The sequence below is a fragment of the Manis javanica genome, chromosome 15 (genome assembly GCF_040802235.1).
Source record: "Manis javanica isolate MJ-LG chromosome 15, MJ_LKY, whole genome shotgun sequence".
Lineage (NCBI taxonomy): Eukaryota > Metazoa > Chordata > Mammalia > Pholidota > Manidae > Manis > Manis javanica.
This window is the reverse complement of record NC_133170.1, coordinates 40,792,320-40,810,337: the sequence shown is the minus strand read 5'-3', so window position 1 is coordinate 40,810,337 and position 18,018 is coordinate 40,792,320. Positions and strand designations below refer to the sequence as shown.

The 18,018-nt window shown below is 50.1% G+C and overlaps 1 protein-coding gene across 7 annotated transcripts in view; it reads left to right on the top strand.

Annotated features, from left to right (window-relative positions):
* The window catches only part of TBC1D5 (TBC1 domain family member 5), a 642,656-nt gene extending 624,869 nt beyond the window's left edge, over nucleotides 1-17,787 (top strand). For 4 of the 7 annotated variants that reach the window (XM_036996277.2, XM_036996276.2, XM_036996275.2 and 1 more), the window contains 3 exons: nucleotides 6,307-6,386; nucleotides 7,093-7,248; nucleotides 14,015-16,711. In XM_036996277.2, the coding sequence (XP_036852172.2) occupies nucleotides 6,307-6,386; nucleotides 7,093-7,248; nucleotides 14,015-14,314 (536 nt within the window). In that variant the 3' untranslated portion in view covers nucleotides 14,315-16,711. Of the gene's footprint in view, nucleotides 1-6,306; nucleotides 6,387-7,092; nucleotides 7,249-14,014; nucleotides 16,712-17,295 lie in introns of those variants that run through there. The other 3 variants (XM_073223289.1, XM_073223292.1, XM_073223290.1) reach the window with 3 other exon arrangements.
* Nucleotides 17,788-18,018: the final 231 nt, after the last annotated feature.

Here is an 18,018-nt window from a genome sequence, read left to right as displayed (position 1 = left end):
TAGAAACAGAGCTCCAGGAGCAGAAAATGAAGCAGGGGAGAGTTTGATTGCCGGCTGCTTTCAGCAGCAAGCCTGCCACTAGGAAGCTGCTGCTTGAACAGTGTTAAGGTAGACTTTAAAGAAAAGAGGGGATCTGGTGCTATAAGGAGAATAGCAGGGCCTTCTGGAAGGGGAATGGCATTTGCAGGGACCCAAGAAATACACACCTGTATCAAAGGATGAGTCTGACACCTACAGTCTCCTCCACAGCAAGCCCCCTCCCAAGATCTGAATAATGATGGCACATGCTCTGTGCGCAGGAATCCTTTTGCCAGTGGTCCAGCAAGGCCAGCAGCAGGGAATTACAGGTCTGCCTGCTCCTCTCCAACCACCACCACTCTGGGCACATGTGTGACCCATGGTCAAGGCTACATGTGAGCCCTCTATTTTGTAACAAACTGCATACTTCCTCTTTAGAGTCTGGGACATTCCCTGATGGGAGGTTATCAGAGGTCAGGGTAACTAAATCCCTGCCAGAGATGAGAGAGCCTCAGAGAGCAGAATCCACTAATCTGGGTATTTAAGATACGGAGAAGAAAAAAGAAAACATACTAAACGATAATAGTAATAGAGAGGTGGTGGGCCCCTTTGGTCTCATCTAACCTCTCTCTCCAACAGCCTCTAAGACAGGATTTACTCCCATTTTACTGATGGGCTTAGTGAACACATCACAGCCTCAGGTCATCAGAGTCAGAGCTGATTGTTGGTGCCAGAGCTCCAGAAAGATCTGGTACAAGTGATAGGGCAGTCGTTTTGCATATGGGTGACTTCCTGTTGCTGGCTGGCCTCACTTAGGTGGGTTCCACCACCAGATAAAGGGCAGCAGCCCCTTAGGGCAGTCGGTCAGTGCCAGGATGTGTCCGTGCCTCTTCCATCTCCGGCGCCTCTGCCGGTGCCACGTACAGAGTCGTGGGAGGGCTCAGGGGTGCACATGACCTGGGACCCAAGCCTAGCCCCATCACCATCCAGCTAGGACCTTCAGTGCCAGGCCTGGCATCTCTGAGCCTGACTCCCTTTGCTGTGACAGTAGTGGGCCTCCTCTGCAATGGCTGTCGGCGTGGTCCAGTGAGGTGATATCCCACTCGGGAATGAAAGCGTCCCCTGGGCCCTAGCTTCTACAGTGTGGGCTTGCTGCTGTGCTGATTTATTTATCCTTCATGGGAATCCTGTGAGGAAGGTTCTGCCACCACCCTGAGGGGCAAGGGAAAGGCACCGACTGAGTCATTTCCCCATGAGGAGATTTCCAGAAGCTCCATCCAGGGACTTACCTCTCACTTCCTTGGCCAGAGCGCATCATGCTGAACAGCTTGCCCAGCCCCCCGCTGCTGTAGGGAGATGTCAGCTCTGATCTCGCCCCTTCCCATCACCGTTCTTCATGAACAGAGACTTACGTTAACCTTTTGTGCCAGTCACTTATATGAAAATACTTTTATTCTAGCAGTGAAGAAAACAAGGTTTTTCAGAAATTGAAAATGTAGTTTGTATGTCATTTCCATCACCCTTCGAGCTAGATGTCTGTTTTTGTGGCATTGACATTTCATTGAAAATAGTCGAGTCACCATGGGATTGTTGTACCAATGAGATTTTTGTATAATTTCCACAGAAGTGGTTAGTTTTATGAAGTTTCCCCTTTAGTTTCAATACTCCAACAGTTGTATGTCGTACTTAAATAGAATAAGGTTCTAAAGAATATAATCTACTACACAGAAATAAAAAGAAAGAGCCTTGTTATCATAATTTATTCTGCTTCTTGCTGTAAGGAAAGATGTGCATTACATTAGAAATTGAAACCTTTCACACTTCTGCCTTTAATATTTTAAGGCATAAAAAAACATCATGTTTTTCTATTTGTGTGCAGATGCAACTGTTACTGAGAGGTTTTATATTAGTAGAATGTTCATACCTTACATCAATACATAGCAGAGCTAGTTAAGCAAAGAATTTGGATAGTCAGTTCTTTATGAGTAAAATGAAAATCCTTGTATTCAAAACTCAACAGCCTCTGAAGGTGCTCTTGTTTTAATTTGGATTTCTATACCCTGGATTTCTTAAAGTGATACTATTCAGCTTAGTTCATTTATCCTTAAGTTTATCCATAGGTCTATCCTTAAAAGTAAGTGAACATTTTATGTATATGTAGATTTTCTAGGGAAAAAAGTCCTGGTTTTCATCAGCTTCAGAAAGGTGATCTTTGACCCTGTCCAAAAAAGTTAGGCTGCAGAGTCGCCCGTTGAGGGAACACCACGGCAACACGGACGCCCTCGGCTGCCCCCAGCACCCTCGTGGCCTGTGCTGTGCAGCTGCGCAGAGCCAGTGGGCCAGGTAGTTACATTCTGCGTGTAGGCAACAGTCACGCCGTTCTGAGGAACTGGATGATTTTCATCTGGGGTAACAGATGTACTGGGTCGAACAGAATTTCGCCCAAATTCATGTCTGCCTGTAGCCTATGACTGTGATCTTGTTTGGAAATGGGGTCTTTATAGATGGAATCAAGCTGAGGTGAAGTCATAGGGGATGGGGGTCAAACCCTAATCCAGTGGCTGGTTTGACACAGATACCCAGGGAAAACGCCCTGAGACGATGGAGACAAAAGCCAAGGAATGCCGAGGACTGTCGCCTCCGGGAGCTCAGAAGAGGGAGAGGCAGGGAGAGGCTCCCCCAGAGCCGTCGGGGAGCACGGCCCCAATGCACCCCACTTCGGACTTGCCTCCCACACTGGGAATAACCTCTGCTGTTTTAAACCACCCACCACCCAACTTTGTGGCACTTTGAAACTTACACCTGCTAATAACATAAACCTCCCCCAAAAAAGAATAAACAAATCAGGAGGGTCTTTTTTCCTTAAATAAAAGGAGCCCACGGGTAGGCAGTCTGAGCAGTGATGTGGCCAGTGCCCAGCTCCTTCTGGCTCTCGGCCCACAGTCCCTGTGCTGTGATCCTTACCTGCAAGCTTGCAAGACAACTCGTGGACCTCCTGCCAGCATTTCAGGCAGCAAAGTGGGGAGATAAAGGCACAAACTGAGGCAGTCCCCCACGAGGAGCTCTCTAGAAGTCCCACCCAGAGACTTCTCATGTACTGCATTGGCCGGAGCTGTGTCACATGACCAGCCAAGGGCATGTGCACCAGTGCTGCCCTGTGGCCTGGGATGTGGCCGACAGGGTAGGACTGGGCTAGCCGCCCACCAGCTCTGCCACTTCTTCAGACCTCAAGGCAGCACAGTGGCGAGGCCCCAGGCTCGTTGGCTGCTCGTGGTCTCGTCGGGAGAGTGCGTGGCGGGGGTGGCCCATAGGACCCAGAGCAGTATTCCCACTTAGGCCCACAATGAAAGACAAAAGGGCACCCTGTTCTGTCTTCCCGGTGCAGCCATATCTTCTTCCTTCCCCACCACTGCCCTTTTCAACCTGTCCCTGCAGGCAACGCCCTGTGGTAGAGGGGTCTGTGGAAGGCTCACAGCGACAGGGCATCTGATGTTGAGAGGATGGCTAGGCTGCCTCCGTGCATGGCATTTTCAGGCAGTGTGGCCAGGTAAGGTCTCAAGTAGTCACGGATTCTTCTGTAGTGGAATAGTGGATCTCTGTACCTAAACTCAGGTGTGCAGAAACTGCATTCTCAGTGGCAGTCCTTAAAGTTGCCAATTAAAGGCAACCCGGTCTCTTAGGTTAACTGCCTCATCTCAGCAAATGCCTGTAGTTAGTTTCTTCACTCTCTCTCTTCTCCCTGCCAGGACGGCGTCACAACTCCCAGATGGTTTGCATGTTTCTCTGGTGTTCAGAGAAAAGCCTCTGAGTCCTTGCTGGCCTCAGCAGAGAGCGCTGGTCCTGCATATGTGTGGGCCTCTGGGGCCACCGCCTGCCCTGTCGTCCAGTAGCCAGGACCCTAAAGGCTGTGGTCCTTGTTGCTGCTGACCGTGAGCCCCAGCATTACACTGGGGGCAGGAGACAGGCCATCTGGACAGACCCTTTTGCTTCAGGGTATGTCTCAAAGGGGCAGGTAGGTGAAGATCCAGTAATGACAGCAGGAGATACCACTTTGGTTTCTGCAGGTTCCCTTCTCCTGGACACCAGTTTGCTGGTATGTCTTTCAGGGGCCTGCGCTTCATTTGTTCCTTAGACCCTCCGAGCCCTCCACGCAGCTGCCATGTGACCTGGCACTTCTGCCTCCATTGGCCTCCTCTCAGGCCTGGGAGCTGCCCTCCCACCCCCGCCTGGGCCCCTGCTTGCACGGTAGGAGCTGGGAAATCAGCCCCACCTTGCAGTGAGCAGGTCAAAACCCACTGCCTCCCAAACTAGCAGCTGCTGTATGCCCTGCGGCCCCAGGCAGCCCACAAGCCCTCAGCCCCGCAGCCTTAGAAGCCATAGCAGGCAGACAAAAGCAACCTTTGTCAGTCCTTCAGAAGACCTAAAGAGCTGGTTCTTGTCAATTTTCCCTGGTTGGTGGTTGGTTACTGTCTGTTGAGTGGATTTTGCATTATTTTTTATTGAGAGAACAAATTGTTATGGCTTTTAAAGGAACCGAAAACATGCACTCTCTAATTATATCTATTATTCCATTTCCATTCATCTTGCTTTCTTGTTTTGGGACGGGTCTTTCTATTAGCCAGGAACTAGTCAATTTTTCTGAATAAATAAAAGCTGCTGTCTTGGGCTGCAGTCTGCAAGGGGACTTGTCAGCATGGTTTATAGATTTATTCTTACTGATGACTCTAGTAAGCTGTCGGGCTGGTCTCCTGTTAATGGTGTCAGTCTTTGCCTTGCCCCTTACTGGACATATGGATATACTTTTTGGAAATAATTTAGAATAACACTGTTTTGAAATGCAAGTTCCAAGAGTATTATTCCATGTTTGTTCATTCAGTCAGTCAGTGAGTCAGTCAGTATTTATTGTGTCCCTGAAATGCACCAGGCATCATTCTCAGCACTGGGAGGATAGCCCTGAACAAGACCTTCTTGGAGTTTGTATCCTGTTGGGGGAGATGAACAACAAATAAACCAGCAGATGCATGTGACAGTGTCAAATGGAGGTGATACAGGAGAAGAGCTGGCGTGCTAGAGACTAGAGGGCGACTTGGGCTGCCGGTGCAGGCGGGAAGGGAGAAAGGCTGCTCTGGGAGGCAGCACTGGAGCGGACGACTGGACCCTGAGGGGAGGTGGGCTCATGGATCTGGGGACGCAGCCTGAAGCCAAGGGACGAGGTGCCAGCTGTGCTCCTCCCACCAGCAGGCCACGGCACACCCGGGGTGAGATACAGCTAGGCACGCGGCTGAGTCCCAAGTAGACTGGGACTTTTTTCAGTGAATGACTGTATATGTAAGGCCTTACCAATAGGACATTTTTTAAGGCTACAGAAAATAAAGCAGTTGTTAATGGGGGGGGTGAGCCTCCTTATTGTAGTGACTCTTGGATTGATGTGCATAGGGGGACCTGTCTTCCATGTGTTTTAAGTGCCCCCCCACATGCCTTCTTCTCCATAGTACCAGGGGAGTGGGCTTTCCCTCCCCCTGAGAGCCCTGCCTCAGTAAGCTGTAGTCACCACAAGGGCCACGGTCCCCAGGTGCCTTGGGGACAGCTGGGGACCATGGCCAGCTCAGAGCACTGCTGAGCCTGGTGGTCACACTGATGTGGTAGATGCCTCAGGTCCGGTGTGAATGAAAGACTCCTCATGTGGAGGCCCAGCCTTCTAGAGGCCATAGAGAAATGGCTCCTGTGAAGCCCTAGATAAGTCATGCTGACTCCACAGGCACTGCTGTCATGTGATGGCAACTAAGCGCCATGAGCTTGGCTTTTGAGTTTGACCCTGTGTTGAATTGACAGCATGCTTTACTGTGTAAATTCTTGAAGATGATGTCTTTATTAATTCCAGTCACTCTGAGGAGTTGCTCTTTATAGAGAAAGGTGAGTTAACATCACGGAACCATGAGGCAGTGTAGGAAGCCCGTGCGAAAGCGTCTCTCCTGCTGTAGGGTGATGCTCCCAGCTCTGCACACTGAAGGTCCACAGGAGGCGCCCTGGTGTGTGGATGGGAAGACACAGCTGTCATCGCAGGAAGGCCTTCGCGGGGGTGGTGGGAAGGCTGTGTACCCCCATGCCCAGTGCCGCCCTGCCCTGCCCGGCCCCTGCCCCAGCTGCAGTTTGGCAGAGCATCCTCAGTGGGAACAGTTGCTATGAAATTGGGCAGGAAAATTCCCAAGCTTGTCTGAAGTCATGGTGTAGCCAAAGATAAGTTATACTCAGAGCACTAGTTATGAAATGTCATTCTTCTATTTTCAGTAAATATTCAAGATGTGATATTACAAGAAAGTTTGGAAAAAGAAGATCAAATTCTGGTTTCCTTGGCAGGACTAAAGCAGGTATGTCCTTTGATCTGACTTTGAGTGCCTGTTGGAATGGGTGCCCTGGGCATGAGTACCATGGTCCTTCGGAGCCAGTGCCCCCCAGCCCCCATTCCCACCCAGACACAGCCCCTCCTGCGTAGAACTCCTTCTGCCCCTTGCTCCTTCCAGTACTTTTGTGTGGCTAGCCTGCAGCCCAAACTGGTTTTCCATGCCCCGCCCCATGCTCAGCCATTGGTCCATGGATGCACAGATGTCCTTGGAGCACAGGCCGTCACCACCACCTACAGCAGCCTCAGATCCTCAAGGGCCATGTTCACACAGCCCTTGAAGGACTAGATGAAATGCAATGCCAGGGGAAAGAGGGCGCTGCACTCAGATGTCTGCCTGTTGTTCACCGCTCAGCCGGGTGGAGCCGCTTTGCTGGCCCACAGGCTGCCTGGGGGTCTGGGTGTGCAGAGAAGTGCTCGAAGCTGCGTTAGGATGACTGCCCAGGATGCAACACCCGTGTCTGACCCTGGGAGAACTTGGCCATTAAGACTGAAATATTTGACTTTGATAGAGTCGGATTTTTTCTATTTATTTCTTATGGTAATATATTCACACCCATACTATTAAAAAATGGTCAATGATAAGTCAAGTTTAAATGTATTAGAGGGTTAGCTGGCATGGAAAAACAGACTCATTCATCTTTTTCATTTATTTTCTTCTTCTTTGAAAATAGATCAAAGACATTCTCAAAGGTTCCCTGCGTTTCAATCAGAGCCAGCTGGAGGCCGGGGAGAACGAGCAGATCACCATCGCGGACGACCACTACTGCTCCAGCGGGCAGGGCCAAGGCCAGCGCCAGGGCCGCCTGATGCCCAGCGCCGCCGAGCAGGTACAGGAGCGCTGATGGACGAGGGCTCATTGACCTGATGGGGGAGCATGAGTTCTTCAAAGTTCTGAATAATAAAACCCTGCCAAGGGTACTTCAGGTTACCATGTGTGAAGTTCAACTCTGAAATGCCACAAGCATCCTGAGCCAGTATAGAGCTATGCAGGTTGTATGCTCTAGGGGGTGCCATTCACAATAGCAGTAACTGGACTCCTGTTTCTGGAGTTGTGCAGTGCACAGCTTGTACACCTATATGCGGCAGCTTTGGCCTGAACCTCCTGCCAGCCCACTGTGTGGCATTAGAAACCAGTGGTCTTTCTGCCTCACATACTGGTCTGTCACGTCCAGCCGATGCCGCCATTCCCCTTTAGTGCAGGACGGACTGCCCATGCCTTCCAAATGCTTCCTTGCTTCTGTCTCACTTGGCCAGAACCTTTCTAGCCTTCCTAGGGAAGGACTTGTCATGAGTTTCCATCCTTTAAGGCAGAAAGGTCAGCAAACCTTTGCTCTGAAGGGCCAAACAGTAAATATCTTTCGCTTTGCAGGCCACATATGGTCTGTGACACATACTTGTTTCTGTAGTTGTTGTGTGTGTTTGTACAACCCTTCAAAACTGTGCAAGCCATTCTCAGCTTTAGAGCCATACCGGAACAGGCCCCAGGCCAGACCTGCCTATGGGCCATAGTTGCTGAGCCCTGTTCTTAGGTGTCAGCATTCCGTATGACTAGCATAGAACCACAGAATCTTCCAGGTCAAAGGCACCCGAGTTCCTCCTGTGCTCAGCCCTGCCTGCTCATCTCTCTTGGGAGTGAGAAGCCACACAGCCTCGCCAGGGTTGTGTGTTCAGAGCCTTGTCCCCGTCCAGTGAGCTCCCAGCCCCACCGTGCTGCCTCGTCCTGAACAGGCCTAGAAGTTCCTAGTAGTGTTCTTTTTAAATGGCTTACAGAGTTTCATCTTGAAAAGTAACATTAGCAAAATCTCACCTAAGACACTTTCTCAAGCACTAGCATCCAGATACTTGTAAATTATTTATTTTTTATAGTTTTAAACAAGCAAAATGACATTTAAAAAAAATGGGAGTTTTTTCAGTTTCAAGGGTATCTTTAAGAAGAGATAGCCCTGTGTGAGTGATTTCATCCAGGTTCAAAAGAAGGTTTTCATAGAGCATTTTGAGTCTGCATTTTTAGCCACATGAATATGTTAAGATTGCAAGTTTAATTTTATAAGGTCCAAATTCTCCCCTGCACAGGTATTTAATTTTTTAATAATCATGTATTTATTCAAATATTATTGAGCTTAGGCCTACCCCCAACTATTTTTAATTGATAATTTTATTTAAAAATTTAGTGTATTTTTCAGCTGAATATGTAAAAATACAACAGGAGAAGACCTTTCCAAAACACTAATGAATTTCCTAAATTCAAAGCTTATTGATTACACTTTGTATTCCCAGTTTGCGTACTTGCCAAAACCTACCTGTTGCCATGGCTGCCCCCGGGAATGCCCATGCGCATACCCAGGACGAGCCAGCTACGAGCTCTAAGTGAGTGGCAGGTGACATATGACATGCCTTTGCTGGCAGGGCACACCCCCGTGTGGCATCTGAGAAACATTTTGCCTCCCTCTGCACATGCTTCTGGAATCCAGTCAGCCCTTGCCAGGCTTAAAGGCCTCACTGCTGCCTTCTCTGATCCTGGCTGCCTCTGTAGGCTTAGGTGGGAAAAAAAGAACACTGGGCAAAGGAAAAGGCAAGGGCTTCCCTCTGCTCATTCCCTGCCCCGCCCCCCACCTCCCCACCCCCCATGCAAGGGTGTTAGCACTTGAAAGAAAGCAGCGCTGCTGAACCTGGCTCTGAGGGAGGGCTGGTTAGGGCACAGCTGCCCTCCACCTTCTGGGAAGGAAAGGCCAGAGAAACCCGCATGCAAGCGGGCAGGGTGCACCGACAAGCGGGTCCGGGCAGCCCACAGAAGAGCCCAGGGATTGAGATCAGCTGATGCCGGGCCCCCCGGCAGGAAGCCCTGAGCCCTGCTCCCTCTGGGGCTCTCCTAACTCACAGGGCTTGTGGGACCGGACAGGGGGCCGGCCATGGACAGGAGCAGCCGTGGCTGGTGTGCCCAGTGGGAGCTCAGAAGGCTCTTCCCTCCTTTCCCCCAAATGTGAGTTGAGGGCCTGCTGTGCCAGCTACTAGGTGCTCAGGGTTAGGGGGTGTAGGCCCTGCCCTCCAGAGGCTGGGGTCTGGTGCCAGCAGGCTTTTGTGACACTTGCTGGCAATGTCATCGCCATGTGCTGGGTCTGCAGTGGCTTGTGCCATGGACCTTCCCTAACTCAGAATGCAGTTAAGGGTCTGCATTCTTGGTTAACCACTGAAACATGTCATGGGGCAGTGCGGAGGACCAGGCCTGGCACCTTGGGGCCCACGGCTCACAGTCCCGCAAGCACCCTTCTCCCTGAGGAACCTCACCAAGGCACTTCCATTGGGGGAACACGTGCCTGATACCCGCCAGGCAGTGGGGCACATGTGGCTCGTAGCATTCTTTCCCTTAATTTGCAAATCTTAACCTCCAGCTCTGCAAACAACAGATACGAAATTGTGTGTTGTATGGTGAAGAGCCACAGTTCTGTCTCTCCCTCCCAGACTCTGGCCTTCACACACTCCTGTGGAGGTTTTTGAAGAACTTCACTCGAACCCACCACACAGGAAGCAGGACTTTGTAGGGCCACAGATTCAGCCATCAACCAGCCCGTATCACGTGGCTCACTGGCAGTGGGGCTGCATCCCTTTCTCTGTATGGCCTGTAGCTGTATTGTCTGATGCAATAAACACTAGCCACAAGTCTATTTAAAATCAAGTTCATTAAGATCAAATTGAATAAAAAGTTTAAACTTCAGTTCGTCATTCATACGAGCTGCCTTTCAGGTGCCCAGTACCCACTCGTGGCTGGAGGCTGCTGTTGGGCAGCACGGACAGTCCGTTTCCGTCATCACAGACAGTGCCTGTCAAACTGGTCTGTGCCTGGGCTCACCTGCCTCCACCGTAAGAAACGTGGACGGTCAGGGGTGTATATTGTGGTGGTCCTGCCAGTTTTATGCAGGACTGACAAATCAAAAACCTTTTCTTAATTTTGCAGTGCATGCCTGTGTTTGGCAAAAAGGGAAGATTGATGTGGGAATATACAGTTTCTGCAAATGACATAAATGATCTAAATGGTGACAAGTGTAGTAGCTAAGGCTGCTGTGGGAATGCAGGAAGAAGGGTCTTTGTGTCTAGGGAAGTTCTAGGTGGGAGTCCAGAGAAACTGGGCCTTTTAATTTGCTTTGTGGCATTGGCCAGGCCACCAGGCCTCAGTTTGGGCTTCATTTCTTGATCCGTATTAGAAAGATGGGGGAGGAGTGATAAAAGGAGGTGGCCATGGAGGCCCGCCCGCAGTAGTGTGCTTTGTCTAAGCCAGTCCAGGAGGCTCTGTGGGACAAACCCACAACTTACAACTTGACCTCACTACCTTCCAGAAATATGCCAGATAATCAGAGTGCTGGTAAGAACCACCTTTACTGCTAGCCACAGGCTTGCTAACATACTTCTCTTCTTCCAAGTCTGGCTGATGTAGTCGCTGCAGGAAGACCTCGGAGATACTGCAGGCTTGGTCCCAGACCACCGCAGTAGAGTCAATAGCACAGTAAAGCAAGTCAGATGGATGTTCTGCTTCCCAGGGCATATACAAAAGTTACATTTCCACTGCACTGTAGCCTATCAACTGTGTAGTAGTAGCATTATGACTAAAAACTCCCAATGTGCATACCTTCATTAAAAATACGTCATTTCTAAAATATGATGACCATCATCTGGGCTTTCAGCGAGTAGGAATCCTTTTGCTCATGGAGGGTTTTGCTGCTTATGGATCAAGGTGATAGTTGTTAAAGTCTGGGCGGCTGTGGGCAGTTTCTTAAGACAACAATGAAATTCGCTACATCGAGTGACTCCTCCTTTCCTGAATGATTTCCTGAGTGATGCTGTTTGATAGCAATTCACCCACCACAGAACTTGTCTCAAAATTGGAGTCAGTCCTCTCAAACCCTGTTTCTCTTTGACCAACTAAATTTATGTAATATTCAAAACCTTAGTGTCATTTTAACAATCTTCATAACATTTTTGCCAGTAGATTCTATCTCAGGAAGCCACTTTCTTTGCTTATCTCTGAGAAGCAACTTCTCATCCACTGGCATTTTATCATGAGATGCAGCAATTCAGCCCCATGTTCAGGCTCCACTTCTAGTTCAAGTTCTCTTGCTGTTTCCACCACTTCTGCAGTTCCTCCCACCGCCAGCTGTAGCCCTATGAAATGTATTCCTTAAATAATAAGACTGTAAAGTTGAAATGACTCCATGATCCCTGGGCTGCAGTCTGGATGTTGTGTTAGCAGACCCCAAAACAGCGTTAATCTCTGTGCATCCCCATCGAGGATGCTCTGGGGTGCTCTGGGGTGACCAAGTGCACTGTCAGTGAGCAGTAAATCTTTTGAAAGGAATCTTTTTCTGAGCAGTAGGTCTCAACAGTGGGTTTTAAATATTCAGTAAACCATGTTGTGAAAAGATATGCTGTCACCCAGGCTTTGTTGTTCCACTTATAAAAACATAGGCAGAGGAGATTGAACATAATTCTTAAGGGCCCTAGGATTTTTGCAATTGTAAATGAACATTGACTTCAACTTAGCATCACCAACTGCATTAGCCCCTCGAAGCTCTGAAGCCAGGCATTGACTTATTCTCTGTAGCTGCAAAAGTCCTAGATGGCACCTTCTTCCAATATAAAGTTGTTTGATCTACACTGAAAATTTGTTGTTGAGGGTAGCCTCCTTCATTAACTCTCTTAGCTAGTTATTACTTCATTAACTAGATCTTCTTAGTTATGTAGATCTAAATAACTTACCTACTTATCTAGTTTACTGGGTAACTTGCTACAGCTTCTCCATCAGCACCTGCTGCTTCACCTGCACTTTTCAATTATGGACACAGCTTCTTTCCTTAAACCTCATGAACCAGCCTCTGCTTGTTGTACTTCTACAGCCTCTTCCCCTCTCTCAGCCTTCACAGAATTGAAGAGAGTCAGGGCCTTGCTCTGGGTTAGGCTTTGGCTTAAGGGACTTTTGTGACTGCTTGGATCTCCTCTCAGACCACCAAAACTTCCTCCGTATCAGCAATAAGGCTGTTTTGCTCCCTTATCATTCATATGCTCACTGGAGTAGCACTTGTATGTGAGGACCCTTGAATATGTTGTTCTTACTCTCAACCTAAGACAAGTTCTGCCGAGCAGCATTCCAGCTGTAGACCCAGTGTGGGACGAGAGGGTCAAAGTCCATGTGCAGCGCAGGACAACAGTCCCAAGAGCGGAGTGTTCTCACTGGGAGGTAGGAGATCAGCGCTGAGGTCCTGCACAGCCTCCCTTGCACCTGATGTGCTTATGTGTGGGGAAACAAGCCCTTCCAGCCGCCCCAGGGGCACATGGCACAGCTCTGGCCTTACAGAGGGACAGTAATGGGGTTGAAAAAGGACAGTCTTTGTCCACAAAATGGCTCTAGTGCCATTTGCGATCATGTCCCCTCACCAGAGTGCCATGTGCTGCATATCTCTTCAGTTTGGTAAGAGTTAATGTTGATTGAATGTAAACAGCTCTAAAACTTGAAATGAAGACGCTCAGGGCCTATTGTTTCAGTACTGTGATCTTGAAGGTAAATTGTTTCTCTTCTCCAATTACACACCTACACCTTAACGGTAGATGAATTCTCAAAGGGTGGAGGCACCTGAGCCATTATTTAGCCACTCATTCCGCATGTCCCCAAGAGAACAAAAGATTCAAAGAGGGGCCTGTCAGTCAAGCCCAGATTTCCCTTACAAGTGCTGCCAACTACCTGTGCAGGCTCTGCCCGCAGCCCCCAGGCGGCCTAGACCATGCTAGTCTAGAGGCAGAGGACCCAGGGGCCCCGCCTCTGCCGGGGGAGAGCCGGTCCCGGTGTGTCAGCTTAAGTTGGCGCTGGGTGGGTGGCTCTCTCTGCCCTGCTGCCATCAGGACAGCCTTGGCCAGACTATGGCTTTTACTTCCATCCCGGGACAGGAGGAACGTCTCTGATCTCAACCCAAAACCTTTGCCAGTTGCTGTTCATGGTGGCCAACGTCATTAGCTAAAAAACAAAATGCTATTTGATTGCTTAAAAAAAAGGGAATGTAACTAGTGTGAAACAGTTTCATCTCTATGCTTTTGGCCACACGCTGTGCGGTGTCCATTCCTGGTTTTCATGTGTGTACAGCCCACCAGTCGCCATCACTGCCCCTCAGTACAGGGGACCCCAAGGGCATCACCAGGACAAGCAGCCACAGGTAGAGGTGAGATGCCATACACTAGGCGTGGTTACGCTGTCCTTCAGCTCGTATGGTCCACTGCAGATCCGGGGACTTACGGGAGCCAGTCCTGTGTGCTCCACACCCGTGCGCTCCACCTCGCCGCATGGCGTCCCCATGTGAGGACAGAGACACTGTCCTTATCCCACTGCAGGCGAGGGTGAAGCTGACGGGCAGTCTGCCTACACCCCACTTGCTGGCTGCTGTGCAGGTTTAGCTTATTGCCCAGGAAACCAGCTCTCAGCTTCAGGGAGGAAGGGGGTTGGCCCTGCACCCTGGGCCGAGCGCATGGGTGAGGGTCCTGGATCTCCCTAGCACACCCTCACTCCCAGGCCTCACTCCCTTCTCTCACCCACCTGTGCTTCTGACCACCCCACAGGCCCCTCCCGAGATGCCAGGGCACAAATGTCCCAGGAGCTCAGAAGGCTTTGTCCTGGTTTCCAAGGAAGATGAGACGGGCAGTGCCAGGGGGCCCCTCCCGGGCCAGGCCCAGCTGCTCCGCACCTTCAGAAGCACATCTGGGAAGAGCGAGACCCCTGCCCCCTCCCCACTGGTGTTCTCCGACCCGCTGACGGGCCCGGCCTCGGCGTCCTCCAGCAACGCCAGCTCCAGCCCCGACGATGACAGCAGCCACAGCAGGGACTCCGGCTTCACCATTGTGAGCCCCCTGGACATCTGACCACAACGCCCAGCCTGCCCCGGGCTGAGGCTGCCCTGTGCAGACCCTCCTGAAACCAACACTTTGTTCCCAGAATGCAGACAACCCTGGCATGGCCCATCAGACCCAGTCAGAAGCAGATAGGGCCACAGAGCACACAGGCTGATGTCCACAAGCCCCACTCGGCAGAGCTGGGGTGCACAGCCAGTCTCACACCCACCGTCACAGTCACCCCCCGAGCCATCAGAGTCACTCCTCTGTCCTTTCCTCCCCAGCTGAGTGTGGCCATCCCATGGAGCGTACGGAGAAGAAGGAAGAAGAGTTGGTTTCAAATCTTCCCTCCCCTCAGAGCATCAGGCACAGGAAAACTGATATCAAAACACTTTCTGGAAATCTGTTTCTCAGCCTATTTCATTCCTCTCAGAAAGCCATACAGCCAAATGCAACAGAACAACCTGGAAAAACCCACTATGGGCCTCTCCAGAACTTAAAATGATCTTTAGAAGTGGGGTCTAAGCTTAGGTTTCATATTTAGGTGTGATGTGGTTTGACTGTTTCCATTTGTTAAAGAACATGCTTCCAAGTCCCTGGCTGAATCACTCTGGCCTTCGCTGGCCCCTTAAACAATTGTTTTTCACCTTGTAGCATCTTTCACAGCCAGGAAACAAGGTCACTTTAAGCAGACCTTTGCTGCACTGGTTTTAATAGTTTTAAGACTTATTACTTCTTAAATTAGCAAATGTGACCCTGATTTTACAGGAGAAACATTTTTTAAACAGTTGATTCTCTAGCAAAGTTTCTGTAGTTTGGGGGCTGTACTCACCTGTCAACAGAAGAGTAAAGGGAAAACCCCAGCTTCTTCCCTTCTAGAGTCAGGGCTCCCAGTGACTTTAAGGTAACAGTAACAGGGATTAGACCTGGCGTCCCTTCTCTGGGAGCAGGGCTTCCTGAAGAACATTCCAGATGCCAGGAGGATGTGGGATTTCTGCACAGCCTTCCCTTGCTGGGAATCGCAGGAACTGGGATGTGGGCTCAACTGTGCACCACGTCTGAGGCACCGCTGCCAGAGCGAGACCAGACCTGCCACGCCACTGCCTTCCTGGAACAGAGGCCTCCCCTTGGCAGTTGTCAGCATAGGGAACCCCGATGGCACAAAGCCTCACATGAGTGACTTCTCTCCTTAAGGACGAGGGCCCTGAAAAGGACACGTGTCTCTCCTGAGCAGGAGTCCCAGTAGGACAGCCACTGTGCACATTTCGCCTCCATCCGAGGTGAGCAGCCCTTGCCCTGGGGCAGCTGGTCCTTTGGGCTCTCCTCCGAGGATGGCAAGGCCCCTAGGCAGTGGAAGCTTCCATGGCCACAGCAAAAAGCTAAGTGTGTGAGAATAGACATCTTTCCATGCCTCCCACTGATAACCGCGTATTTCTCTAGACAAATGTGGTAATGACGATTTCCCACTTGTTCTCCAAGAAAACAGAGATGACTCAAGCCAGCTACTGCAGAGAGAGGTCCAATTAGCTCTGCAGTCAGTTCTGAGCCCCTAGCAGGGAAATCTAACACATCCACGTGTAAGGTGAGCACTAACTCTGGTTTAGCTCGGATGACAGGGCCGTTTGGCCTTCCACGGTGGCTCGCTGCGCACCAACCTGCCCTCTGGCCCCTGACTCTCAGTGCTCTGCCCAGCACCTGCAGGGAGAACTCCCTGAGTAAGTAGCTGCCAAGCGCATGTCCCCTTGACCACACCTTACGAGCACCCCTGGCCCTCACATGTGAGGGGCCCGCAGGCCCGCAGGTTGCATTCCTTTGTCTAAAGGGCCTGGCTTTGGACAGTGTTGGCTATGGCAGTGCTAAAAAAGTATGGAGCCACCCTCGCTGGGCTCCAGCAGAGGCTGGAAGGGCCCGGGGGCTGTCTGTCCCCGGGCAGCTGGGCTACTTCCTTCTGCTCGGCATTTCCTGTGCACGGAGCCAGAATCACAGGAGCCCAGCCCCTGACCACATGGGAGCCACCAGACCCCCACCACCCCCTCAAGGCTTAGCTCGTCCCCTCCGGTTGGCCTCACTGACCTGCCAATGCCTGGAGTGGCCCCGCATCCCGGGCTGCCGCGCCAGAGCCACATGAGAACCAGTGGGTCAGCACCGGGTGCTGCCGCACAAGCCAACAGGCTGCCCGCTGCCCAGAGGAGAAACACATGGGTGAACAAGCCGCAGTGCCACACTCAGTCCTCAGAATCACAGGGTTTGGGAGCTGTCTTACCTTTTGAAGTGACTATTTTTTATTCTTCATAGCTGAATATTGTTTGCATTTTTATTAGCTACAGAGTTATCAAAGCATATATGTTCCTCCTTTTTATTATCTTATCAGGTACTTATGTTTAATTGCACATATTTTAAAATCCTGAGTATATGAAACCTTTTGTTTTTTTTAACAAATGTAGTCAGTTGAACCCTCTTGCATTTTGATTATTAGCAGTTATATATTTTTTATACACAAAAAGCTTAGATTAATTCTGTCATCTACTTTTTTATACACATGCTGTGTTTCATGCATTCCTCTCTGATCTGTCTGAAAATCTGAGTTGCATTTATTTCGGTCCCTTATGTAAGAGAGTCACAGATTAGAGAAAAACAGTCTTTATGAGTGTGCCTTACCTTGTGCATATGCCATCGGGTCTTAGAATACTTCAGCATTTAATTATACTGGTTGATTCTTCCAAAGATGACCTGCTAGTGTTCACTGCTAACTGCAGTGTAAGAAATAATATTACTGCAGAGTGAATGTGACTGAAACCAAGAGCTCCCTGTGATCTGCCTTCTCTGCATCAACGGAGCTGAATCTCGTGCATCAAACCTTCAGGATTTGATTACCACCATTAATGAAAACCACTCCTCACCTTTGTCAGAGATGACAGATATAAACTCTGTGATGTGTTGTATCCTAATGATCACCTGCCAGAGAAGGCTCACATGTATTATTTTTGTTTTCACTTTATTGTTTCTTTAAGAAGCTGCCCCCAGGGATCATTAGAACAAGAGAGTGTGGAGGCCCCAGCCGACGCCCTGAGCAGCTGTCCTGTGGAGCCGGGCCACCCCATGCCTGCACCCCTGCTTGCCCCGGCGGGTGCAGGGACTTAGGGAATCTGTGGGATGGGGAGGGACCCAGACAGCACCTGACAAACAGGCTTCCTTCTGGCAGCCCAAAACCGCTTCCTCTGCATTACGGTCAAAAGCTCCCTTTTTATAGTGTTAAAAAAAACGCAAAGTTGCTGTAAACAGGTTTTAAACCACTTTGATGTGAAAGTTGTCATAATACTCTTTCTCACGATGGCACAATTCATTTGATTTATGGAATACTGAGTTGTGCCATTTATATCCTGTTGCTTTTTCTCATTCAGCCTTATACTGTAACTCATGTTGATTTAAGAAATGACTTACCCTTTTGGCAGAGTGATCCCATTCAATACAGTTATAATAAAAGACTAATGTGAAACTGAAAATGCAGCTTGGCTTGTTCCAGGCTGGGGTCAGGGTGCAAGGAACCAACCAGGCCCGGCCACAGCAGAGCCGGCCTCTCCAGTGCAGCCGCAGCTGGCCGGCCGGAACTCCCCTGACTGTGCCCCTTCCTCCCCTTCGGGCAGATTGCCCCACCTCTGGGGCCTCAGTTGCCTGATCTTTAGCCTGAGGCCAGCAGCCACCTGCCTGTCAGGTGGTGGGAACTAAACAGGATA